The sequence below is a fragment of the Podarcis raffonei genome, chromosome 7 (genome assembly GCF_027172205.1).
Source record: "Podarcis raffonei isolate rPodRaf1 chromosome 7, rPodRaf1.pri, whole genome shotgun sequence".
Taxonomy (NCBI): Eukaryota; Metazoa; Chordata; class Lepidosauria; order Squamata; family Lacertidae; genus Podarcis; species Podarcis raffonei.
In genome coordinates, this window is record NC_070608.1 from 38097215 (window position 1) to 38123276 (window position 26062).

The following is a 26062-nucleotide window of genomic DNA, read 5'->3' on the forward strand; positions in this document are numbered from 1 at the left end:
ACCCCCCCCCCCTACCCGCGCTGGGCTGTACCACTTCAGAAGGCAGGTGGAGGTTGGCATCTTTCGGTGCCCCTTGCAGGGGGGGAAAAATCATAACATAAGAGGCGGATTCAGCCCAGCCTGGTCCCCATCCCACTTAATTGGCATGTAGCTGCTCTGTAGCATTGAAACATACCTGCAGCCTGAAGTGGTCCTGCCCACGCAATGTATTGCCACAGGAGCGGCAGAGCCAATAAAACAACAACTGAGAATAGAGAAGGAAACGAGAGGGAAGTGATTCTAAGAAGAAGTGAATCAGCCCTGTATGGGACAGCTTGTATTCCCCCCCCCCCGCCCCCAGTTCATTTTTATTGGTTTCTTTAGACATACATTCATCATACCACACTGTAACAACTTGATTTTCCTGTAATTAAACAATATATATATTTAAAACACAATAAAAGGGAAAGCACACACACACACACACACACACACACACACACACACACAAATGCATACTTATTTATTTGATTCATCTGTAATCCATTAGCATTTGAATTCCTACCCTTCTTACTTGGGGCTTCAGTTTTACTTAGTTAACTGCCCCTCCTAACACAGCCATTTATTCAGTAACCTAGTTCATTGTATTTTACTATTTTTTTCCTTACAGGAGTTATCCTAAACCAGTCAAAAAGTAAAATTCTCCATAATGGTCTTGTAGCAAAATAAACGTCTGGACTGAAAGGAAAAACTCCAGCAGCATTGAGGAATAACAAAAGGGTGTTTATTGCTGGCAATAAAGGCCCAGTGGGATCACTCTCCAAAAGTTGAGCAAAGCCCGAAAGGGTGGGGCCTGCTTTATATAACGTATTTTCTGCTCTATAGGACACACTTTTCCCCTCCAAAAATGAAGGGGAAATGTGTGTGCGTCCTATGGAGTGAATGCAGGCTTTTTCTGAAGTCTGGAGAGCGAGAGGGGTCGGTGCGCACCGACCCCTCTCGCTCTCCAGGCTTCAGGCAGCTATCTGCAAGCCTTTGGAGCACTCCGAAGGCTTGCGGGCAGCAGCCCGCAGCCCGGCGAGCGCTGCACCAACTCCCGCTGCGCTCACCAGGCTTCAGGCAGCCATCCGCAAGCTTTCTGAGCGCAGCGGGAGTTCCCACCGTGCTCGGAAGGCTGGCGGATAGCTGCCTGTTCTGGGGGCTGGGGTCGGGGGAAGCTTGGGCTTCCCCACCCCTAGTCCCGCAAGCTCCGGGAGCGGCGGCGAGGTTGTGCGCAATCTTGCCACCGCTCCTGGACCTGGGGGGGGGGATTTTCCCCCCTTTATTCCCCCCCCTAAAACCTAGGTGCACCCTATGGTCCGGTGCGCCCTATGGAGCGAAAAATACGGTACATAGCTGTTATCTGTTAAAGCAATACATATGCCTAAACTTCCCCCAATCTAAAGTTACAACACAATACTAATTGTACCATGTATGGTCTTTCCTTCATTACCAATTCATTAGGCAAGGAAACAAAGGACTCTCTCTTGTCAAATGTAGACACTTAGGAATGTTGTTTACAACTTTGGGAGTAAAGCTGCTCCTAGCACAAGATAAGGCACAAGGCCTCTAGCCTGGCTAGTTAGCTGAGCTTATGTGCATCAGTCTTTCAAATATTGTTTGAATATATTCCAATCATTAAAAAAAAATTGTATTGTTTTATCTGACCTGTCAGCTTGTCCAATTTCGCTTACTCCATCAATATGATCAACCAGTCTCTCTTAGTCGGCAAGGTCTCCATTTTTCAATTCTAGGCAATCAAGACTTGCTGCTGTTGTGGCATACATAAATACTTTCTTAAAGTCTTTTGGAATTTCATTCCCAATGATCCCCAAGAGGAATGCTTCGGGTTTTTGGGAGAATAAGATTTTAAACATCTTTTTAAATTTGTTATAAAATACCTCCCAAAATTCCTTCATCTTTTTACATGTCCACCAAACATGATAGGTTGTGCCCGCCACTTCTTTACATTTCCAACACTTGTCCATTTTTTTTTTTATACATTAAAGCAAGTCTGCTCGGTGTTAAGTGCCACCTATAGAACATCTTCATATAGTTCTCCTTAATAGTGTAGCATGCGGTGAATTTAAGGTCCTCCTTCCATAATTTCCCCCACTCTGACAACTGTATATTATGACCTAAGTTCACTGCCCACTTCACCATAGCCGGTTTTACCTCCTCATCCTTTACCAACTATTCTAAATTTTATACATTTTAGATAAGAGTTTTCTGGTTATTGTATATCAGGGCCTTCTCGAATCTTGAAAGTTTTTGATCAAATCCCTTCTTTTTATCTTGTTTGAATAATTCATGTATTTTGGTAATACTCTAGCCAGCCTGTAACCTTTTTTTTTTTATCTCGTCAAAATGTTTAAGCTGTAATTGATTATCTTCCTCCCAGAGAATTTATTTATATGTTACCCACTTGTCCCTCATGTTGACCAATGGCGTTCGTTGGTGACAGCCACCATGGTGTTTTTTGCAAGAGCACAGCCATTGTTGGGCTGTGCCCTGTATCCCCACGTCGGTGAGGCGGTGGTCCAGAAGATCATGATCAACCATATTAAAGGCTGCTGACAAATCTAAGAGAATCAGCAGTCCTGACCCACCTTGATCCAGTTGTCTACGGAGATCATCCGTTAGGGCAACCAGAGCCATTTCGGTCCCAAAACCAGGATGGAAACTGGACTGAAATGGATCTAAAGCCAATGTTTCCTCCAGAAACCTACCAAGCTGTTCAGCAACCACTCTCTCAATTACCTTATCCAGATATGGAAGATTCGAAACTGGGCGGTAATTGAATAGATCTAAAGAATCTAATGAAGTTTTCTTCAAGAGCGGATACACCACTGCTTCCTTCAGCTCCCCTGGGAATGTCCCCATGCCAAGGGACAAATTGATAATTTCAACCAGGGGGATCCACACAACGTCTGGGCATGCCCTAATCAGCCAAGACGGGCACGGATTGAGGAGGCAAGTGGTGGGCCTGCCAGCTCGGAGGAATCTATCCACGTCAGCAGAGAGTATCCGATCGAAATGGTCCAATACTGGACCCGAAGACAGTTGAGAGGGCCTTCAGTTCTATTACTTTATCTAAATTGGCAGGGAGGTCACGGCGGGGCAACAGGACTTTCTCCGCAAAAAAGCTCGCAAATGCCTCACAGCTATGAGTCAAATTTGTGCTTAAATTAGCCAATACAAATATGCTGAGAGTGGGGCTTGTTGTGAAACTGGCACTCTGAGGATTTATTGAGTCAAAGAATAAATACAATTGAATATTCAAGCAGTTCATTTGTTTTTTAAAAATAGGATCTTTATTGAAAAGGTCAACAGAATCAATTGGCACAGACCTTTGTAAGCAACATGTTGATGATAGACTAAATTGTGATTAGTTAAACCCAATAAATCAAGCTTTCACTTTTAAATGCATGCATAGAAATACTTAGGAAACTTAAAGGTAAAGGGACCCCTGACAGTTAAATCCAGTCGCGGACAACTCCGCAGACAGCTTCCGGGTCATGTGGCCAGCATGACTAAGCCGCTTCTGGCAAACCAGAGCAGTGCACAGAAACGCCATTTACCTTCCTGCCGGAGCGGTACCTATTTATCTACTTGCACTTTGACATGCTTTTGAACTTCTAAGGTGGCTTAGAAATTAAATATTGCAGCTCAAATCCAAGGCTGCAATCCTACACACACCCATTAAGACATTGGCTCTACTGCACAACCACTCCTTTAAAAATTGGTGGATGTTACTTCCAAGCACACCTTAATTCCAACTGCATCATATAATTTGGTGATGTAATTGTATGGATAGCTGTTTTGTTTGCTTCTTTGCAAAGTACAGCCTGATACTGATAACAGATTATAATGACTGCCTACCCAAGAAAATTTCACACCTCATATCTAAACTAGATAGAGTTCAGGGAATCACGTGGCATGAGTGCTCTGTTGCATAATTTATAATAGCCTTAAGCTGGGGAGAAGTACACATTTTAATAGTTTCAAAACGTACAGTGGTTGCATAATGGTACTTTTTAAAAGAATGAAAGATTAATTTATAAGATAAAGCAGGTTGCTGCATCTAATGCTAGTCCTACTAAGAGTAGAAATTAATGGGTAGTACAACGTTCTATTAATTTCAGTGGGATACAACCCAATGCATTGACTCCCATGAGAGGTGGTGGACTCTCCTTGGAGATTTTAGAGCAGAAATTGGATGACCATTTGACATGTCTGATTTAGCTGAGATTCCTGCATTGCAGGGGTTGGACTAGATGACACTTGGGGTTCCTTCCAACTATACAATTCTATGATGATGATGATGATATTTTATCTATACCCCACTTTCCCCCCTGATAGGACTCAAGGTGGCTTAGAAATTAAAATAAGAACCACTAAAACACACAAAAGGCCCATAAGGGCATCTCCTGAAAAATCTCAAAATCCAGGCAGTTTCATATGAGGGAATACAGTCTTTCAGATAGCTTGGACCTAAAGCTGTACAGTCATACCTCAGGTTACAGATGCTTCAGGTTGCGTTTTTTTGGGTTACAGACTGCCGAAACCCGGAAGTCCTGGAACAGGTTACTTTGGGGTTTCGACGGCCACGCGTGCACAGAAGCGCTAAATCACGCTTTGCGCAAGCACAGAAGCACCAAATCGCAACCAGCGCATGCGCAGACGCGCCGCTGCGGGTTGCGAATGCTGTGGGTTGCAAACGTGCATCCCACACAGATCACATTCGCAACCCAAGCGTCCACTGTATAGGGCTTTAAAGTTCATATCCAGCACTTTGAGTTGCACCTGGAAACATAGCGGCAGCCAGTGATCTGTTCTAGCAAGGGAATGTCTGTTCCCCATAACCAGCCCTGGTCAACAATCTGGCTGCAGTTTTCTTTATCTAGCTGAAGTTTCTGAACACTATTCAAAGGCAGCCCCAGGTAGAGCATGTTGCAGTAATTCAAAAGGGATGTAACTAAGGCATGTTGTCACTGTGGCCAAATCAGACGTCTCAATTATTGATGACAGATACTGGTTTGGAACTGAGACAGCTTCCTTAGGTGGAAAGGAGAAACAGAATTGTAGAGTTGGAAGGGACTCCCAAGGGTCATATAGTCCAAGTCCCTGCAATGCAGGAATCTCAACTACAGCATCCTTGACAGAGGGTGGGTGTCATCAACTTAACCCTGAAACTCTGGACAACCTCCTCCAGAGGTTTCATGTACATGTTAAATAGGATGGGGGACAGAATAGAACTTTGAGGGACCCCACAGGCCAACAGCTAAGGCATCAAACAGGAGTTCTCCAGCACCACCTTCTGGGTTCGTCCCTCCAGGAAGAAACAGTCACTGTAAAACAGTGCCTCCAAGTCCCATATCAGCAAGTCTGCCCAGAAGCATACCACCAAGGAAACCCACCAAGAGGTCCAGCAGAACCAACAGGGACACACACATCATGTCTCATTCCTGGCATAAGTCATCCACCAGAACATCCAAAGCGGACAGACTAGTTCTCTTTGTGATATTTATCAAATCGTTCTAAGAGGGCTCTTAATATATTTCCTGGTCTCTTTTGGTATTTGTTTCGAATATTTTCAAGGGCAATCTTTGTCTGTTAAAAGAAAAGACATGAAATTATATTCAGTATTTGGAAGAATGGTATTCACAGGTAGCAATATCATTACAGTTGTACTTTGGATCCCGGATGCCTTGCGACTCGAATGTTTTGGCTCCCAAAAGCCGCAAACCTGGAAATGAGTGTTCTGGTTTGCGAATATTCTTTGGAACCCAAACATCCAATGGGGCTCCCACGGCTTCCGCTTGAGTGCAGGAAGCTCCTGCAGCCAATCGGAAGCTGTACCTTGGTTGTCGAACGTTTTCAGAAGTTGAACAGACTTCTGGAATGGATTCCATTCGACAACCAAGGTACGACTGTAATGGAAAAGTAAGAATTTTTCTGCATAAGAACAAAAAATAAAATCACCTTCATCTGCAGAAGCATCGGCAGTATCCACTTAAGTTGGAGTAGACCCAATAAAAATTGATGGACTCTGAGTATTACTTAAATGCAATTGACTTCTGTAGTAATGAAGTATGTTTGTTCAGTGGGCACTATGCTGTGCACACACACAAGTGTATATGCAACCCAATACAGTGGTACCTCGGGTTAAGAACTTAATTCATTCTGGTGATCCGTTCTTAACCTGAAACTGTTCTTAACCTGAAGCATCACTTTTAGCTAATGGGGCCTCCTGCTGCTGGCATGTCGCCTGAGCACGATTTCTGTTCTCATCCTGAAGCTAAGTTCTTAACCCGAGGTACTATTTCTGGGTTAGCGGAGTCTGTAACCTGAAGTGCCTGTAACCTGAAGCATCTGTAACTCAAGGTACCACTGTATATATGTGTGCATTTGCCATACTTTACAGTGCAATGCCATTTTTCTTCTACAGGAGTGAGGATCCTCTAGCCTGCAGGCCAATCTTGGCCATGAGGGGGGTCCGGTTTGCCCATGGGTGATGTCAGCTGACTGGCAAGGGTTCAATCCTGCTGGATGCCATCTCACCAACATGCTTTCTGCAGGGAATGAGCTGATGAAGCAGGCCCCTCCTCTTCACCCTGCAGGTCAACTTTGGCAGGTGGGCAAGACTCTTCACCTGTCAGTCACCTGCTGTCATCACCATGTAACCTTACCCACCTGTGAAAGTTGTCCCAATGGGTGGGGAAAGATAATGATCTGGTTCCCCAGAAGCGGCAAATGGATTTGCATATGAAATTGTTATTTGTAAAGCAGTCCTGAGGAGCACAATCTCTGTCTAAGCAGAAATGTAGCTAAAAGTTCTGTAATTACAGATTGTGGGTCCATTTAGTCAGTTATAGAACTCTTTGGGTTAGCTAGCTTTTGCTTAGTGTCAATAACTTAAATAAAAAAGAGAGGCTGAATGACAAACATGCATAAAATACGTAAAATGAATATCAGGTTTTGGTCTTATATAAGCAGTAACTTCATATGCAGAAAATGATTCAAAACTGAATTGTGGTTTGCACAAGAAACCAATATATGTGGACAGTTTTTTGAGTGTAGAGGTAACTTACTTTTTCAGCCAGCTCCTTAGCAGTGATATCCGGATCATATGGGATGGGTTCTCCAATATATGTGCGGAATTTGACTGGAAACCCTCCATAAATGGGAAGGATAAATATCCGAGTCTTCTCATACAGCCACTTCAGTAGTGCTGCATTTGAAAGAGAAAAATACTTTGAGAGAGAAAATGAGTTCCCACAGATGTGGAAATCTTTATGTACCGTATTTTTCGCCCTATAGGACGCACTTTTCCCCCTCCAAAAATGAAGGGGAAATGTGTGTGCGTCCTATGGGGTGAATACAGGCTTCAGGAAGCTCTGCACAACCCTCGGGAGCCCGGCGTGAAGCCACGCTGGGCTCCCGAGGGTTGCGCAGAGCTGTCTGCACTCCTGGGCTCCGTGCAGCTCTGCGCCGGCCTCCCGAAGGTTGTGCAGAGCTGCCTGTGCTCCTGGGCTCAGCGCAGCTCCGTGCAACCCTCCGGAGCCCGGTGCAGCTCCGGCATCGCTCTGGCTTCCGTTCTGGGTCTGGGGTCGGGGGAAGCTCGGGCTTCCCCCGCCCCAGCCCCGCGCCTGTGGGGGAAAAAATAATAATTTCCCCCCTTTATTCCCCCCCCCCAAATCTAGGTGCGTCCTATAGGGCGAAAAATACGGTATATAAGCCACTTTGCCAAACCACGCCTTAGCCCAAACATGCAGGCTTCTCACTGCAGCTTTGATCTTTTAACTCAGTGTGTGGCATCAGCTAAACCAAGGTTTGGCTTAGCGAGCAGTCTGAGTCTGGGGTTGAGGATATGCCTTCTCCTTAACCATGACCTGTAGCCAATATTTGTTACTGGCTACAGATTGTGATTAAGAAGGAGATCGCTTAACCACGGTCCTAGGTTCAGCCGGCACCCTAAGCCACACAGTGTCTTAGGGGCCACATCACACAGAACTAAGCAAATACAACCTCTAAGCTCAGCTCTATCATTAGGCCGAGTAATGCAGTTGCACTTCCACCATTCTCATCCTCCTGAACCAGTGCCCTAACAATGGCAATGCTAGTGGTTGGGCTGAGCTGGCTGGCTGGTTGCTTCCTTCCAATGTGCCACTGGCAGTGCTATTGGAAACGGCTCCTGACTAAGCAAGCAAGCAAGCACACATGCAGCCAGCACAGGCCATACACTCCAGCAAACACTGTGCATGTATCACCTTGCTCATGAAACACCTGCAGATGTCGCAGTGCAGCTCTGTGAGTGGGCAGAATTCAGGCACCATGCAGAGCTGCAGATGAGTGTTGACAAGGGGTGAAGGATGCAGCTGTGTACACCTGCAGCCAGCCCAGGAACCTCTAAACTAAGTCACTTTGGGTTGCCCTGAGCAAGATAAAACTACCAACAAATTAAATAAATAATAATAAGCTACTCTGATATCCTCAGGTGCAGTGGAGGACACACCAGGTAAGATTTGACTGACAGTTCAGTAGGATTCTGAACAAGACCAAAGGGATGGAATCATAATCTTGCCTCTCGCTTCAGCTAGCAAAGTGCCTTGGGTCAGCCCTGGCAATCTCCACTGACCAAGAGTGATCCTGAACGCTTTTCATCGGTTGCTGTGTGTCAGCTGCTAGCTACTTCAGCTTACCACTGATTCATGATGGACAGTAAGCATTGTCCTAGGTGGTCTTTAGAGTGAACCTATTCAAACTCTACTTCCTAATGAAACTCAGAAGCAGCATACATCAGATATACATAGATTTCATGAATGGGATATGTTGCCAATTCATGAGGACGATAAAGTACATTGCAGAAGTTACATTAAGGGTGACAATGATATATAGAAAGGAACATAAAAAGTGAAGCTCACATATTTTCCCATATGTTCTGTATCCTTCTCGAAGATTTTGTGTAAACATAGGAATGATGGGCTTTCAAAAAAGGAAAGGAAAGATAAAAACTAAACATTTTAACTGGCTCCTAGACTTTTTAAATTTTAAAATTATAAGACCCTCCCCAGCTCTGCTGGCCCAGAAAAAGTCGTCTCAACATATTTTTGACCGCAAGAAGCCCAGTTTTAGGCTTTGGCAGTGATAAATCCATGAAAATAAGTGCTCAGAAACTGAACGGTTGGCAAAAAGTTGGCAAAAACTTTTTGGCAATAAGAACCACATAAAAAAAACCTGTCAACAAAATATTAAGTTTTTAAAAAACCCAGTACAACTTAATTGAACACTTTATCTTTGTAGTGGCAATAATGTGTTAAAGCCCAGCTGTAAAAACACTTTTTGCTACTATTTAGAAATGAATGGTGAACTCACTGCTCACTGGAAGCCAACCATGTATTTCAGTCTCCATGTCTGTAAAATTTGTGCCATATTTCTTCAGTACAAGTGTGTTTTAATACCAACTGACTGCACACAATCAACAATACTGTAGGCAATGTATAATTAGTACTACAAATAGTCTACTTACCACTTTGGCCTGTAAAGCCACTTGTGCAAAACCTGTACGTTTACCCCACACCAGGTTGTAGTTCTCATCACTAAAGTTTCCTTCTCTAAGTCCACCAGGTGCAATCCCCAATAAATGGCCCTTCTTCAGAAATTTCACACATTCATCTTTATTGCCTTTTAGGCAAAAAAATAATTCAAGAAGTGGTCTGACACCTGAAAAATACACCCAAAACAAATCACATTTTTATCAGTATTATTTATAGTATAGGTAGATATTATACAGTTTCCAGTGATGTGGCCCCATTAAGACTGCTTGGCAGTCTTTCAAAGTAAGATAATTAGGATGTGTAGACTTTGTAGACATTTATTCCATTCTCTCAAGTTTTCTGAAAAGTCAAAAATGGTAGGCAATCTTTCTGACGTATATTGTTTAACTGAAATATAAGTATGAGAGAGTAATACTCTGGTACATGCTACAATGCAAATGTATCCACCCGTTTCTTACAGTGTAATCCTATACAACTATACTCAGCACATGTAATGGCACATGTATCTAAATAAGTGTTGTATGTGTCCAGAACAGCAAGGTTATAAATTGTTGCCCTACCAAGTCAAAATGCTACCAGCCACCACCGGGTCTAACATACTACAGTGGAACCTTGGTTCTTGAGCATCTTGGAAGCCAAATGATTTGGAACCTGAACGCCAAAAACCCGGAAGTGAATGCGTCCATTTTTGAACGTGCCTCGGAAGTCGAACGGCTTCCGAGGTAAGTTTCTCAATTTTCTCAATGGAATTTGCCAACCGCCCATTGCACCTTGGTTGTCGAACGTTTCGGAAGTTGAATGGTCTTCCGGAATGTATTACATTCTACAACCGAGGTACCACTGTATTTGCGAATTAGAGTTGACTATTGTCTGCCCTAACAACACTTTATTGTATCCTTTCAGTGGAAGCTCATACTTTGGATTTGGAAGTTTTCTAGGGCGGAAATGATATTACAGAGTCAACAGATAGATATTCTTTATGACGCATCACAGTATTAGAGTCATTTTCAATATTCTAATTCTAAAAATAAAGTAAAAGTATTTTACCTGGTAGTAGATACAACCCATTATCAGCTACACTGTAGATGTGTCTTCCAGTCAGTGTATATAATCTAGCTACAAAGAGCATATAATCCAAAACAAAAGCTCCATGATAATAAACAATTACCGCTGGTCCTTCTGGTATATGCTCTGTGCCAATAACTTCATAACCTGAAAAGAGCACAAAATGCAACAGATTACTATTGCTGTCATACATGTTACATAATGATTGGAGGAAAACAATTAGCAACTTGTCCCAGGGGATTTGTGGAGGAAAAATAGAGGCCACTAGCCACCTAGAGAAATGCTTCTGCCATCACACTTCTTCACTCCCTTTTGCTTCGATCCCTGCCACATCTCCAAAATGTCCACCAATTTTGCCACATGTGAATGATATTGCAAAATGAAGTTAAGTGGGGGTTTTGGTGCAGCTTTAAGAAGAACTGAGTTTTAGGATCAGATTATATGGCTCATCTTTTCATATGCTATGTTGTCCTGCAGCTCTTTCAATGTGATGGCCCCAGGTTTGTTACCTACAACACCTTTACTGAAAATCAGATTCCCTTCTTTCATGATATTCCCTAAAATGTTTAGGGCTGAGCGGCCTTGCAGCAGTCTGCCTGTGAGCTGAGATATTTGTCAAGGAAGCCTCCTTCCACCAGAAGAAGCTGAAGCAAATGGAAACTTCAGAGAGTATCTTTACTTGTGGAATACCCTTATCAGGAAGGTTCATCTGGCCCCCCGTTTATTGTAATTTAATCACAGGTATGGACTTATTCATTTTGTCAGGCTTATAAAAACAATTTCAAGCTGAGGTTTCTTTTTCTGCTGATGATATTGACCCCAGAGTTCCTGGTTGCACAGTGACAATATTCATGCTTTTGCTTCAGAGCTTAATCCTGAAGTTCAGTTTTCTGAAGTGAAGTGGTTTATAGCATTCAGTGGTTACTTGTGCCTGTTTGAACTGCCAAGGCAGAAGGCAGAGAGGTCAAGAGTGGCCCTATGCTCCATGGTAACGCTGGGGCTAAGAAAGAAGAAGCTGGCAGCTTGTGCCACCCTCTGGACTAGATATAAGTAAGAAGGCAGGAAAATGTGGGCTGGCTGATGGCATACTAAGGCTGCTGGGACAGAGCCTCATTTGGTGTAAAGGACAAACCTGCACTGATAACATTGTCACTATTGTTATTTAAGGAAATACTTGCTTACCATGCCATATCTTTCCAATTATATCCAAAGCACTTGTAAGCCACCTTCTTGGTGTGACCCATGCTTCAGTAGAAGTGTCTTGAACTATGTTATTCATTTTCTTGTAAATATAGAGAAGAAAGCTAAAAATGTACATCATGCAAAACATGGAGATATATATTGCCTGTGACAGCATTAAAAGCATTAATAGCAGTCCGAAAATGTAACCCACGTAGCTTGCATTTTCTCCCAGGTATCCGAAACCAATCCAGTTTTTCAGCACGTGAGTAAACCAAGCCACATTTTCTTGCCCTGAAACATCTGGTGTGATAGCAATAATTTCATCCACTGTAATGAAATAAATAAAAACAAATGATTATTTTTACTCCAAAGTGATGTTGCTTCTTCACTTTTCTACAAGAAAAAAACAGAAGACAATTTATAACTTTGAACTGTCATCCCAGAGGCTGCATTAATTTTTACACAGAATTCTATGCTATTTAACCTTGTTCCCCTTCCGCAGAAAACCAAAACAAAAACACCTTTCTAAAACAATTCCATACATAGTTGTTTATAGACAATAATATAAGTTAGCTGATTTTAATTGTGGGCTAGAATGTACCTGAAATGCTTTCTGCTGCTCCAGAACCTGCTCAATTATAGCTGATCTTGACAGTCAAAACTGCAATGTATTTGCTGGGGGCGGCGGGGGGGGGGGAACAAACCCACCCACCCACCCACTCATGATTGTACTAGAATACAAAGAGTCAAACGAGAAATGGCTCTTTCTGAAATTCAACAATCCAATTGGCTTAAGCTGCAATCCTAAGCAGACATACTGGGGTATTAAGTTTCACTCTGTTCTGGAGTGATTTAACAACTTGCGAGATGCTGCGTCGTTAAACTTCAAAGGATAAACTTGGGCAACAGCCTGGATTGGAAGATTGTAATGAAGTCAGGAAAAGCTGCGCTGGTAAATAGACAGTTGAAAAAATATATATTTACAAATAAAGCTGTATTCGGTGGATGAAAGGACATATGATTTTTTGACATGATTGGGAATCGCATAGCCAGGAATGGAGAACTTTAAAGCGTTAAGACCAGAAGGCGGAAAATATGAAAACAATGAGAAGAGGCAGGACTAAAGATTTGGAGATATGCTTTAGAGGTCCAGACTATGGGGAGCCCGGAAAAATTAATAATTACAATTTGGATTACAATTTGGTCCTTTTTAAATTTCAGTTTCTTGTTTTTAATTGGATTATGATGTGGATATGTTGATTGGCTGTTTTTATTGGAAAATCAATAAAAATGATTTTAAAAAAAGTTTCACTTTGTTCCATGAGCCTTATTTGCAAATAAAGACACAGTTTGGCTTATACTTTTAATGGTAAAATACCTTGTGAGATCTCACCAATAATCGGCACCAATGCGGGTGGTAGTGGGGACAGTGGAGATGGGTAATGCAGTGGCCGTGCTGGCAGTGGAGGCAGAAGGATAGGTGGTGCAGCAGAGCAGGGTGGCGTTTCCTCAAGCAGCAAAAAAGGCTGCACCGCCCTGCCCATTGTGGTCTTGTAGTAAGGTTAAATCTTACTGGGAAATGATATATAATGCTTCTATATTACTATTACTACTACTATTATTGAATTAATTATCCACCCTAAAGCAGCAGGTCCCACAGTGGATTATAATAGTTTAAATGGAGATGTCGTACTTGGGGGGGAGAGAAAGGGTTAATAGGCTGACCAATAAGAAAGCCCAGGGGTGGAGCCTAACTGTGTTTAAGGCTCAACACAGGGGCTTTGGCAGTTAGTTTGGTTGGTTCTTATGGGTGGGAGGCATAGGAGACAGAGTGAGTTAGAGACAGAGGGGAGACAAAGAGAGTGAATTGGATTACAGTGTGGTGTAGTGGTTAAGAGCAGTAGACTCGTAATCTGGGGAACCGGGTTCGCGTCTCCGCTCCTCCACATGCAGCTGCTGGGTGACCTTGGGCCATTCACACTTCTCTGAAGTCTCTCAGCCCCACTCACTTCACAGAGAGTTTGTTGTGGGGGAGGAAGGGAAAGGAGAATGTTAGCCGCTTTGAGACTCCTTCGGGTAGTGATAAAGCAGGTTATCAAATCCAAACTCTTCTCTTCTTCTTCTTCTTCAAAGTATTTAAAATTTGTTTGCGTTCACAATAAACTGGAATCTTTGTTAATAAGTTACAACCTGACTGAGTCTGAAACCTGGTTGGTGACAGTGGAAGAGATAAACTGTAGTGGTGCAGGGTCAATAGTCTATGGAACGACCAGGGGTCCTGTGCAAAAGCCACACAGAATAATGAAATCTGCAGACATATCCACAGGAAATATCCACTGATCAAGATCCCGTCAAGGGAAAATCAATCATACTTGTTGCAATTTTCAAGTGGGATTCATTCACATACCAACAAATTCAGGTTGCACAATTAAACCTGATTTGACCCTGGAACATAATGAATCTTTCACTATTAGGCAGAGTCGACTATAAAAATAAATGCATTACCTAGAATGTTATTTTTGTTCTAATCAGTTCTGATCATCGGCAAGACAGATTGTTTCAACACATGGCAAAAAGATATTTCTAAATATATTTGGCAAGGGGAAAAGATGAGAATAAAATATTGATAGATGCAAAAGAGAGAGGAGGGTTCTCCCTGCCAGATATGAGACTATATTATGAAGCATCTTTGTTGGTTGAAGGAATGGATGACATTGGAGAATTCACATATTTTAAACTTAGAAGGTCATGATAATATTTTCAGTTGGCACACTTATTTATGGTATGAAAGGTGAAAGTACGTAAAGGATTTACAAATATACAGTGGTACCTCGGGTTAAGTACTTAATTCATTCCGGAGGTCCATTCTTAACCTGAAACTGTTCTTAACCTGAAGCACCACTTTAGCTAATGGGGCCTCCTGCTGCCGTCGAAGCACAATTTCTGTTCTCATCCTGAAGCAAAGTTCTTAACCCTAGGTACTATTTCTGGGTTAGCAGGGTCTGTAACCTGAAGCGTCTGTAACCCGAAGAGTATGTAACCCGAGGTACCACTGTAATTAGGAAAAAATTGTACAGAGTATGGAATAAATACAAAAATCTATTAGAGGCAAAAACACCACTTTGGCTCTCACCATTGGAAGCCATAGTGGTAAATAAAAAGAATATGATAGAAGGTTGGACAACTTATAGAAATTTCTTAAAACAAGAGGGAGGGGAGTATCAATTAAAAGAATTTAAGGATTTATCAGGAAAATTAACAACATGGTGTCAGGGACTGGGCAGAGGAGGAATGGTGGAGACTGCCTCCCTAGCCTGACCTTTCCAGGGAGGAGGAAGAGGAAGACAATTTAGATTTACAAGAGGGGTTTGAGTAAGGTCACAACTCAGAGGCAGATGAGGGAGAAAGTTGGGAAATAAAGGGAGAGGTGGTGGAGGAGGAAGCAGTAGGGGGGCGACAGCTGATGGACACACTGTCTTTAGAAAACATTCCAGACCCCCCTATCTCAGAACCCAGTGAGCCTTGAAAGTAGGAGAGCAAAGAGCTCAAAGACAGAGGACACAAAGCAGCACACATAGAAATGATGAATGAGGAAGTGGGAGAGACGGAGGGGTGTTTGGAAATTCACTCAGGACAATGCCATTATCAAGAGGCTGGGTTCTATAGCCTCTATCTGTAAATAATGAATAAAAAGAGGGTGATAAGAAACATTCCCTTGTCTTTGGACATTCCTGGGCAACAAGCCAGGAGTTGATGATTGCTTCCTGATAAAAGGATACAATATCATCATTTCAATGAAGTATTTAAGAAAGATAGGATATGATGCAACTGGTCTGGGAAAATTACTGAGCAGACACTTAGACTTGATTTCATCAGAAGTGAGTGAAGATGGCGGCTGCCAGCAGCGAAAAGACCTTTGGATTGATTTGGCAGAAACACCAGCGTGTGAGGAGATGCTGTGAACTTATAGGGGAATCATAGACATATAATCCACACAGAAACACATCATTGCTTGTTTTAACTCGCTTGTGGGAACAACTCAGAGGCTGTGAAAGAAGGAAGGTTAACAAAAGAAAGAATTAGAGAAACCAGTGGAAGTGACTATGAAAAGCAGTAGAAGTATGAGATAGAAGCTTCCAAACTTGAAGCATGGGAAGTCCTATTAAAAAATTATAATTTGGCAGAATATTCAGATTATTTGATATGTATAATTTGGAATATTTAATGTGATTTGATTGGATGGTTAAAGTGGGGAATTGAATAAAAATGATTTTTTTAAAAAAAAAGCTTACTGGGAAATGATATATAATGAATTAAATAAGAGGTAACATTTGTAAGAAAACCAGAAGTTTTCCTTTTGGGAATTATAGCGACAAAACTACCCAAACTGTATAGAAATTTATTCAGGTGTGCGACTACAGCGGCAAGAATATTACTTGCCTAAAAATGGAAAGAAGAAGTTCCAATGAAAGAAAAACGGGTACAAAAATTTATGGAATATTCAGAAATGGCGAAACTTAATGGAAAAATAAGAAATCAAAGTAAGAAACTTTTTATAAAGGAATGGAAATGATTTATTGAATATTTACAAATAAACGGTAAACAGATTAGAACATTGGCAGGATTATTGCGATAACCTGCAGTTTTATAAGAGTATATATTTAAAATAGATGTGGATATGAGTAAGTTAAGTTAATTTGGAATATGCAGAGAATATACAAAATAAATTTAAGGAGCCACAGAAAGAGGGAGAAGGAAGTTGTTTCGAAATGTTAAAATGATTGTAAAATTATTGAAATATATAAAATTGAAAATCATAAAAAACTGATTTGACCCTCTTAAACAACAAACCCTCTTCCTCCCCAAATCAGATTTTTTTTTTGCGATACAGAAAGTGACAGGGAAGTGCACTGGATGTGTGGGAAAGCAATTGCTTGACATAACATAATATAACCTCCCTGCAAACAAATCAGGATGAAGGCCCAATGAACAGGTCATCTGTAAATGCCCTCATACTTACTTGAAAATCTGACTGTCACTTGCCTACGTCTCACTCGGAAAGCAGCACCAATTCCTTCTGAACTTCTCACCTAACTTCTGCCCATATAGTGAAACTTCCTGCATGCAAGGGCGGAAATCACCTTAGTAGGGTGTGTCACCCCATTTCAAAACCACACCAGCTTAGTTGGAGGTGTGGATGTACCTATTCTTTAAGCTAGCACAGCACAGGAAATAAAGGGAGAGGTGGTGGAGGAGGAAACAGTAGGGGGGCAACAGCTGACGGACACACTGTCTTTAGAAAACATTCCAGACCCCCCTATCTCAGAACCCAGCGAGCCTTGAAAGTAGGAGAGCAAAGAGCTCAAAGACAGAGGGCACGAAGCAGCACACATAGAAATGATGAATGAGGAAGTGGGAGAGACGGAGGGGTGTTTGGAAATTCACTCAGGGCAATGCCATTATCTTTTTTTTTTAAAAAGATATTTATTAAAGTTTCCAATTTTTTATACAAACAAAAAACAAACAAAGAGATTAAAAACAAACATATAGTTCATAAACCATACTTTTCAATAACAAATTTCTCTGACCTCCTCATACCTCCCCTTCTTGTATTCCATTTCAGATTATTTGTTCAGCAAATCCTTAATTTAAAGCATTACAGCTTATAATATCACCTTATTTTCTATCCAAACCCTTTTTTTTCATCCATGTTCCTTTATATCATTACAGCTAGAAACCACTCAATTTCAATCCAACATCATTCAGCATTCCTTAATTTTACAATATTTCTGTAAGTAGTCCTTAAATTTTTTCCAATCTTCTTCTGCCGACTCTTCTCCCTGGTCACGGATTCTGCTCGTCATTTCTGCCAATCCCATACAGTCAATCAGTTTCATCTGCCATTCTTCCAGAGTGGGTAAATCTTGCGTCTTCCAATACTTTGCGATGAGTATTCTTGCTGCTGTTGTAGCATACATGAAAAAAGTTCTGTCCTTCTTTGGCACCACTTGGCTGGCCATGCCCAAGAGAAAGGCCTCTGGTTTCTTCAAGAAGGTATATTTAAATACCTTTTTCAATTCATTATATATCATTTCCCAGAAAGCCTTAATCCTGGGGCACGTCCACCAAAGGTGAAAGAATGTACCTTCATTTTCCTTACATTTCCAACATTTATTGTCGGGCAAATGATAGATTTTTGCAAGCTTGACTGGGGTCATGTACCACCTGTATATCATTTTCATAATATTCTCTCTTAAGGCATTACATGCCGTGAATTTAATCCCGGTGGTCCACAACTGTTCCCAGTCAGCAAACATAATATTGTGTCCAACGTCTTGTGCCCATTTAATCATTACAGATTTCACCGTCTCATCCTGGGTATTCCATTTCAGCAGCAAGTTATACATTTTTGACAAAGTCTTAGTTTTGGATTCTAACAATTCTGTTGTTGTTTTTTAATTATGTTTATTAAAATTTTCAAAAAAGAATACAAAGGAAAACAGAAAAGAGAAAAAGAAAAAAGAAGAGAAAAAGAAAAACAGCAGTTTAAAAAGTTTACCATAATTGCATTCCATACCCAATTTCCTTGACTTCCCCACACCTGCCCTTCTTGTATTCCAATTCCAATTTTTAGCTCAGCAATTTTTATCCCCCCCACTTTACCTTATTTCCTCTAATTCAATTATCTTAAACAAATTTTAACTTCTAAACCTCTATCTTTATATTTCAAAACTTATTCTTAACATACTTTCCCTAAATTCCTCCATCAAATTAATTAACCTATTTAAACTTAAAAATCCCAATCTTTATACACGAAACACTTATTTTTGATAATCTTTTGCTAAGGTCGGCCCCAAATCTCTCCCCAAATTCCCCATTTTTATGTTAGTGGCAAAAGCCAACTTAATTAAAACAGAATCATATTTTTACACCCTTTAAATTCCCGAAGCCCTCCCACCCCCTTTCCCGGTTTCGATCCCCAACCAAAGTCCATCAGTCCATCCAAAATCAGCCTGGCGATCTCACATCCGAGGCACTTAACCCTCTCTCAATTTCTCTCTGCCGGTTTTCTTGATAGTCCTTTATTTTAAATTCCGAATCTCGAAGAGGCTCTGTTCCAGTAAAATCCATATTTCTTCCAGCCAGACCTCCATATTTAACAATGGAGCCAAAATCTTGTTTCTTGCTTCTCATAAGTTCAAATGTCCCAAAGGCTCCAAACTCTGTACTGTCCATATTTATATTCCATATGTCTTCAGATCCCCATAAGAGGAGATCTCTCCAGATTCCATTCTTCTCTTCCAGCCAAACTTTCATTGTCATGTTCTTATTTTCAATTGTTTCCAACTTAACAGGCCTCTGGCTCTCTTTAGCCATCTGCAACATCCCAGCGCCTCCTTCTTTCTCATATTCTTTAAATGGCATCTCAAATGACTCAGACTCTTTCTCCTGTTTGGCTATAAGGATTTTTGTATCAGCAACAACACTTCCCTGTTCATCTGCAGGAGCTTGAATCACATCCTTTCCAGGTTCAGCAATTTTGTTTACTGTTCCCTTCATTGTTATTATACTCATAGTCAAAACATCTGTCTGCTTCTGTAGATTTCCCAAAAGACGGAAGTTCAGCCAGTATTTTTCCACTTACAGCCATTTTTGTAATGTCCTGAACCCCCTCTAGAGGGATTCTAGTTACTTAATGACAAATTAACCTTTTCTTCTTTGTTTTTAACAATTTGTTACCAAATTGTATCAAATGTAACCAGCAAAGACAGCAAAGACACAGTTCTCCTTTTTTCCCCCAGCTTTGACAGCTAATTTGACAGCTGTCAAATTCTATAAACCTCTTCCACAGGCTCTCTCCCCGATCGCTCCCGGGTTTTGGGGGAGGGGTGAATTCTGTTCTCTTATCCTCCAGCACAGTCACTTAAATTGGCCCAATATAAAGTTAATTGCACTTTTCCACACACAAAAAAAGACATTCACACAACCTTAGTAACAAAATCCTTGCTTTACGATGTTTACAAGGCGGGCAGATTGACTTCCTTTTTAGCACCTTACCCGATCTTGCCGAATTCCCAGAAGTAATTTTCCCTTTTAAGTCCAATTACCGTGTTACTCACGGGTTGTTACTTTTGATCCAAAAGTTCAAAAGAAGAAGTTAACGCTCTCTGTCCATGGCATGCGGCTTCACTCAGCAGGGGAAGCAGTCGAACTCTCAGCACCACACCTCCCTCCGTCCCCCGTTCCGAAGCCTTTAAAAAGGCTTCTTTGTGGGTCGGGGGCGCGCGCAAATGGTGCCCACCGAGTCACCAGGTCCACAGGCTTCAGCGCCTGTGGTTTCTAAGGGTCCCCGCGTCGCCGCTGCGGCAGAACCCGACCCCTGTTGAGCAGATTCCCTCCGGAGCTCGGAGGGAATCCGCCATTAGACGATGGCGCCAACTTCCGGATTCTAACAATTCTATTTCCAATTTAGATTTTTCCACCTGGAAACCAACCTTCTTATCCAAATTGTAAACCTCCATTATCTGGTAATAATGAAGCCAATCTCGCACTTTATCTTTCAATTTTTCAAAACTCTGCAATTTCAGTCTGTCCCCTTCTTGTTCTAAAATTTCCCAGTATTTTGGCCATTTGGCCTCCATGTTAAGTTTTTTCTGAGCCTTAGCCTCCATTGGTGACAACCACCTTGGAGTTTTATTTTCCAATAAATCCTTATATCTAATCCAAACATTAAACAATGCTCTCCTGACAATATGGTTTTTGAAAGCTTTGTGTGCTTTAACCTTGTCGTACCACAGATATGCATGCCACCCAAATACATTGTTAAAACCTTCTAGATCCAAAATGTCTGTATTCTCAAGAAGCAGCCAGTCTTTCAACCAGCAGAATGCTGCTGATTCATAATAAAGTTTGAAGTCTGGCAGGGCAAATCCACCTCTTTCCTTTACATCAGTTAATATCTTAAATTTTATTCTGAGCTTCTTGCCCTGCCAGACAAATTTAGAAATGTCTTTCTGCCACTTCTTGAAACAGTCCATTTTGTCCAAAATTTGCAATGTTTGAAACAAAAACAACATTCTAGGCAGTACATAGGGCAATGCCATTATCAAGAGGCTGGGTTCTATAGCCTCTATCTGTAAATAATGAATAAAAAGAGGGTGATAAGAAACATTCCCTTGTCTTTGGATGTTCCTGGGCAACAAGCCAGGAGTTGCTGATCGCTTCCTGATACATGGATACAATATAATCACAGACGCTTAGACTTGATTTCATCGGAAGTGAGTGAAGATGGCGGCTGCCAGCAGCGAAAAGACCTTTGGATTGATTTGGCAGAAACACCAGTGTGTGAGGAGATGCTGCAAACTTTTAGAGGGGAATCCTAGACATAAAATCCACACAGAAACACATTATTGCTTGTTTTAACTCACTTGTGGGAAAAACTCAGAGGCTGTGAAAGAAGGAAGGTTAACAACAGAAAGAATTAGAGGAACTATTGGAAGTGACTATGAAAAGCAGTAAAAGTATGAGATAGAACCCTCCGAACTTTATAATTTATAATTTGTCAGAATATTCAGATTATTTGATATGTATATGTATAATCTGGAATATTTAATGTGATTTGATTGGATGGTTAAAGTGGAAAATTGAATAAAAATGATTTTATATATTTCAATAAAATTATTGAAATATATAAAATTGAAAATCATAAAAAACTGATTTGACCCTCTTAAACAACAAACCCTCTTCCTCCCCAAATCAGATTTTTTTTTGCGATACAGAAAGTGACAGGGAAGTGCACTGGACATGTGGGAAAGCAATTGCTTGACATAACATAATATAACCTCCCTGCAAACAAATCAGGATGAAGGCCCAATGAACAGGTCATCTGTAAATGCCCTCATACTTACTTGAAAATCTGACTGTCAAAATATTGTAACATAAGATAATTAGAAGATACTTTGAAGTATCAGTTAGGTTTAGGATTAGAAGAAGAATGAATTGTAAAGCTTTAAGGATTAGAATACCAAGAAAAGAGAAGAGGATAGTAAATTGAAGGAGTTAATTTTATTAGAAATATAATTTTGGAGAACTGTTACAAGGTGATACAATGAAATTCAGTTAGGGGGGATTTGAGGAAGTCAGTTAACAATGAAAGTTAATTTAGGTTTTAGAAGCAATAAGGGTTTTTATTTTTTCTCTCTTTAGTATTGTAATGTGTTCTCTTTTGTGTGTTTTGTATGTTATTTCTGTTATAAATGTGGAAAATTAATAAAAAAAATTGGAAAAAAGAATCAAAAGGGAAAGAAGTGTGCAGGTCATCGAAATGTGCAAAGATTGAAGTATCCTGCTCTCTGCGATCATCATCTGAGGACTTTCTTTGTGTCCCTCCTCCATGAGAGGTCCAGAGAGTAGCAACAGGAGAACGGGCCTTTTTAGCAGCAGCTCCCTGTTTGTGGAATGCTCACTCCAGGGAGGTTTATCTGGCACGTTCATTATGCATCTTTAGGTGTCATGCAAAAATGTTCCTCTTCAACCAGGCCCTTGGCTGATTAATATTATATGGCCTTTTAAATGTGATTGTGGGAGAGGAGGTAATTGTTTTGTTTTGACTATTTATTTTGTGCTTTAATTTTGTATCTTAACCTTGAGAACTATTGCCCCGAGTTCTTCGGATGAAGGGCTGTGTGACAGACAGCAGAGCCAGACCAGAATCTGGTTGTGCAATGCCTCAGAATTCCACCAGTGGGGTGGAGCCTCTCTCTGACTGGCTACCAAGACAGCAAGCCAAAAGTGGAGCAGCACTTTGGGAGAGAGAATAAAAGGAGCAGTTTCTGAGAGAGAGTTCACATAGAGATAGGGTTTAGTTTGAGAGGCAGAGCGGGTGATGGCTTAAGGGAGAGAGACAGTTGGTTCTGGGTAGAAACATCCACTTTGAGGAAAATGTCTAAAGCTAGAGAAAGGAGTTTCTGAGCTTAATGAGAAGGACAGTGTGTAACATCCTGTGAGAGTATTAAGCCAAAATTCCAGGAGGCTGAGGCAGTGCCAGGAGATCACAATCTACTTGAGTTTCATCTCAGTCAGGAGGGGAGAGGTCTAGAAAGAGAAGACTCCCAAACCAGTTCAGAGTGGTGTTGTGATCCCCTGGGTTTTAAGATGACAGATTGTAAACAGGCTAAAGTTTTCACATAACTGGTTTTCACACACACACACACACACACACACACACACACCTGACCCCTGTTCACGGATGGACAAATAACACAACTGCTAGCACATTTGCAATGCTTAGCAGGGTCTGGTATGGTTTCCAGTTTGATGGGGGTCTGTGTACTGAGATTCCTTGGGGTTCCTTCCAACTCTATAAGTCTATGAAACACAAACTTTTTACTTACGTTCCTGATAAGCCTAAATTGCCTTTACATCCGTGGGACTAGCAGAAGTCCTGTCTGGTGCGCTTTTTCATCAGCTAATTTTCAGCCCTCTTGTGATGCATCCCTTTATATCATATTTAAAGAGATTCTGATGGGTGTGCCATCTCTATGAAGATTCTGGAAGAGATATATACAGCCTTTAACTAGATAGATACAGGCTGTCATTTGCAATAAAACATGAAGTGGGGTGACATGTATAACAAGCATTGCAGAGTAGCATAATGATAAAGTCAGTTTTTGCCGAAGTATCAAAGGAAGTAATTGTGAGAAGTATGTTATATCCCTTTGCTGATAGCTCCCTTCTACCTTTAACTGAATGTACAAGTCAAGTAACAAGCTACTTACACCATCCAGCTTCAAGAAAGGTACAATACATTCTTGAGATAGGATCTTCTTGCTTGATATTGCTTCTGCTGACCTGTGTACAATCAGCTTGCCCTGTGTAGTCACCCCTTTGTAGGCCTTAAGGAAAGAAGCCTTCACAGTGCATGATGTTTGGGCCAGGGCCTCCAAGGGACATGCGTATGAATAGGGTGAGAGGGATGGTGGGGAGAACGGTGAGCAGAAGGCTGGAAGTATCCTGGAGTGCACTACAAAGTGCCTCTTTCTGGGGGTGTCATGTGGGATAACAAGTCTGCTGCCAGGTATGACGAAATGCTGTTTGCCTCCACCTCCAGGAACCAAAAACAGATAGTACTGGCCCTAGAAATCCTTTCCATTTTGGTAACCGGGGACCATGCCACAAGACTACTGCATTTTTATCTCCTGAAAAGTCTCTGGAACTAGTGTTATTTTTCTAGGAAAAGAGGTGCCGGAACTCACCATGAACACTTCCCTCTTTCTCTTAGAATAACAATGGCACCCACCTGAGAGGTGCCGGAACTGAGTTCCAGTGATTTCCCCCCTGGAAAAAAGCCCTGCAGAAGACCCATTAGCTTTATATAGTTGGAGAGAGAGACTGTGCAGAGGGTGAACGGAGCCCTGGAGGCACATGGCTCGGCTCTGCTGCTGCTGGTGGCAGTGACCACACACTCTTTTGGCTCAGTCTCTCGGCTGCCTCTCAGCCTCTCACTGCCTCAGTCATCTTCAGCTGCTCCTTGCAGTGGAGGCTGGAGAGGACTGCTAGCACCACCTTGCACAGATGCAGCAAGTTTGGGGCTTGGTGAGCAGTGGCCCCTCCCCCCAGGCACCTTCCTTCCTTGCCCTCCCTCCCTTTCAGCCAAGCAATGCACAGGTGGCAGTGGCAATGTCTGGGGGTGCGTGGCATGCTGGTGGGCACCCATGCTGGCAGAGCTCAGGGCTGCCCTCGTATGCCCTGCCATTGCCAGCCAGCCATGGCCCCATGCCACTGTTGCTGTGGAGTGTGAAGCATGGCCAAGGCACATGGCACCAGGGTGCACACTGGGGAAGAGAGAGCAGCTGGCTTGGATTGCAATACCCATAATGTAGTTTTTTGTTTTTCTTTCAACAGACCAAGACTGCAATTGAAAATCTTCGGGATAGACACCAGAAACAGCCTGTAGATATATCAGGAGCTCTTTTAGAATGATTTGATAAGCGTTACAAAGCTAACTAGTCCATATAAAACAATTGTAATGTTTATGATCATGTGTCTGTAATAGAAAACTTTAATAATTATGTAATTAAAGCTAAGTTAACATGCACAGAATTGTGCTGGATTGTATCTGAAATATTTTGAAGGGTGGCTAGCTCAGTAGCTCAACACCTGCTGTGCATGCAGAAGGTTCTAGGTTTGGAAGAAGTACAAGTGCTGTCTTGCCCTATCCTGCAGGACTCCCAGAATGCCCCTTTTGGGGAACTTACACTAGTAGAGCCAGAATCACAGAGTGGAAGGCGAGTGTTTAATTGAAACATGAAATAATGTTACATCTGAAAGAGTAATGCCTAAAAATCAGCTGTATTAAAATGATGACATTTCTTTTATGTTTATAATAGGGTACTCCAGTATCTGAACCCCATAAAGCAGGTCTTTATAAACAAATAGAAAGAAAAGTAATAAAAACAAAAATTTGGCAACAAAGCATCTCAACTACTGTCAAAAACTGTAGAAATAGAAATCTATTTACTGGGATTTGCAACCCCGAAGGGGTGATATGTAATGACACAATGGAGATCAGCAATATATTCAGAGGATATTATGCTTCTCTGTACTGATCTGACAACCCACCCCAAAAATTAATAGATGATTACCTTTCTGAGGTAGATTTTCAGCTACTAACAGATGAGCACAGACAGCACCTAAACCAATTCATCTCTCAGGAAGAAGTCCTAGAAGCAATTAAGAATTTTAAATCTGGAAAGTCTCTGGGATTGGATGGCTTTACAGGAGAATTTTATTAAGCTTTTGCAATGAGCTTGCCCCATGTCTAATGGAAGTGCACAATTCAATCCTAGAACTGGGGGATATACCATAAATATGGCGTTCTTAAAAACTGATATAACTTTTGAAACAGGGAAAGACCCTATGAGAGTAGAGTCATATACAGTAGGCCAATCACTCTCATCAATGCAGATGCGAAGTTGTTCACAGCAATAATGGTCAAGCAGAAAGTACTCTGCAAGGATACTTTTCGCATGGACTCCTTTATGCCGACAAGGGTCCGATGACCAGGCTGAGGCAACAAAGAGAGGTCAGAACCTTTTTTTTTTTACAAACACTGACAGGTTATGGGCCCAGTGTTTCTGAGCATGTGCAGAGTGCAAAATGACTGACAGCATCTCAGCAGGGAGGTTGTGAGTCCTGGTGGTGTATGGAGCCAGTGGCTGTGCGTTGGAGCAGTTGGT

The 26062-nt window shown here is 41.7% G+C and overlaps 1 protein-coding gene across 1 annotated transcript; it reads right to left on the reverse strand.

The window, feature by feature from the left end:
- Positions 1-4737: 4737 nt before the first annotated feature.
- On the reverse strand, positions 4738-12310 carry LOC128417449 (transmembrane protein 68-like). The gene is made up of 6 exons (XM_053396129.1): positions 11826-12310; positions 10626-10790; positions 9551-9744; positions 8946-9006; positions 7113-7252; positions 4738-5631 (listed from the first exon to the last, which is right to left on the reverse strand). Exons 1-6 carry the CDS (start codon positions 12007-12009, stop codon positions 5527-5529), a joined length of 849 nt encoding a protein of 282 aa, XP_053252104.1. The 5' UTR covers positions 12010-12310; the 3' UTR covers positions 4738-5526.
- Between the last annotated feature and the right edge of the window lie 13752 nt (positions 12311-26062).

What these genes read in the sequence shown, in the direction of transcription:
- LOC128417449 (XM_053396129.1), bottom strand. Translation starts at nt 12,009, where the DNA reads ATGCTTTTAATGCTGTCACAGGCAATATATATCTCCATGTTTTGCATG. An exon ending in TGGCTTTACAGGCCAAAGTG is followed by an intron (nt 9,007 to 9,550) that starts GTAAGTAGACTA and finishes CTTTTTTGAAAG; the next exon opens with CCCATCATTCCTATGTTTAC. An exon ending in CAGAACATATGGGAAAATAT is followed by an intron (nt 7,253 to 8,945) that starts GTGAGCTTCACT and finishes TTTCAAATGCAG; the next exon opens with CACTACTGAAGTGGCTGTAT.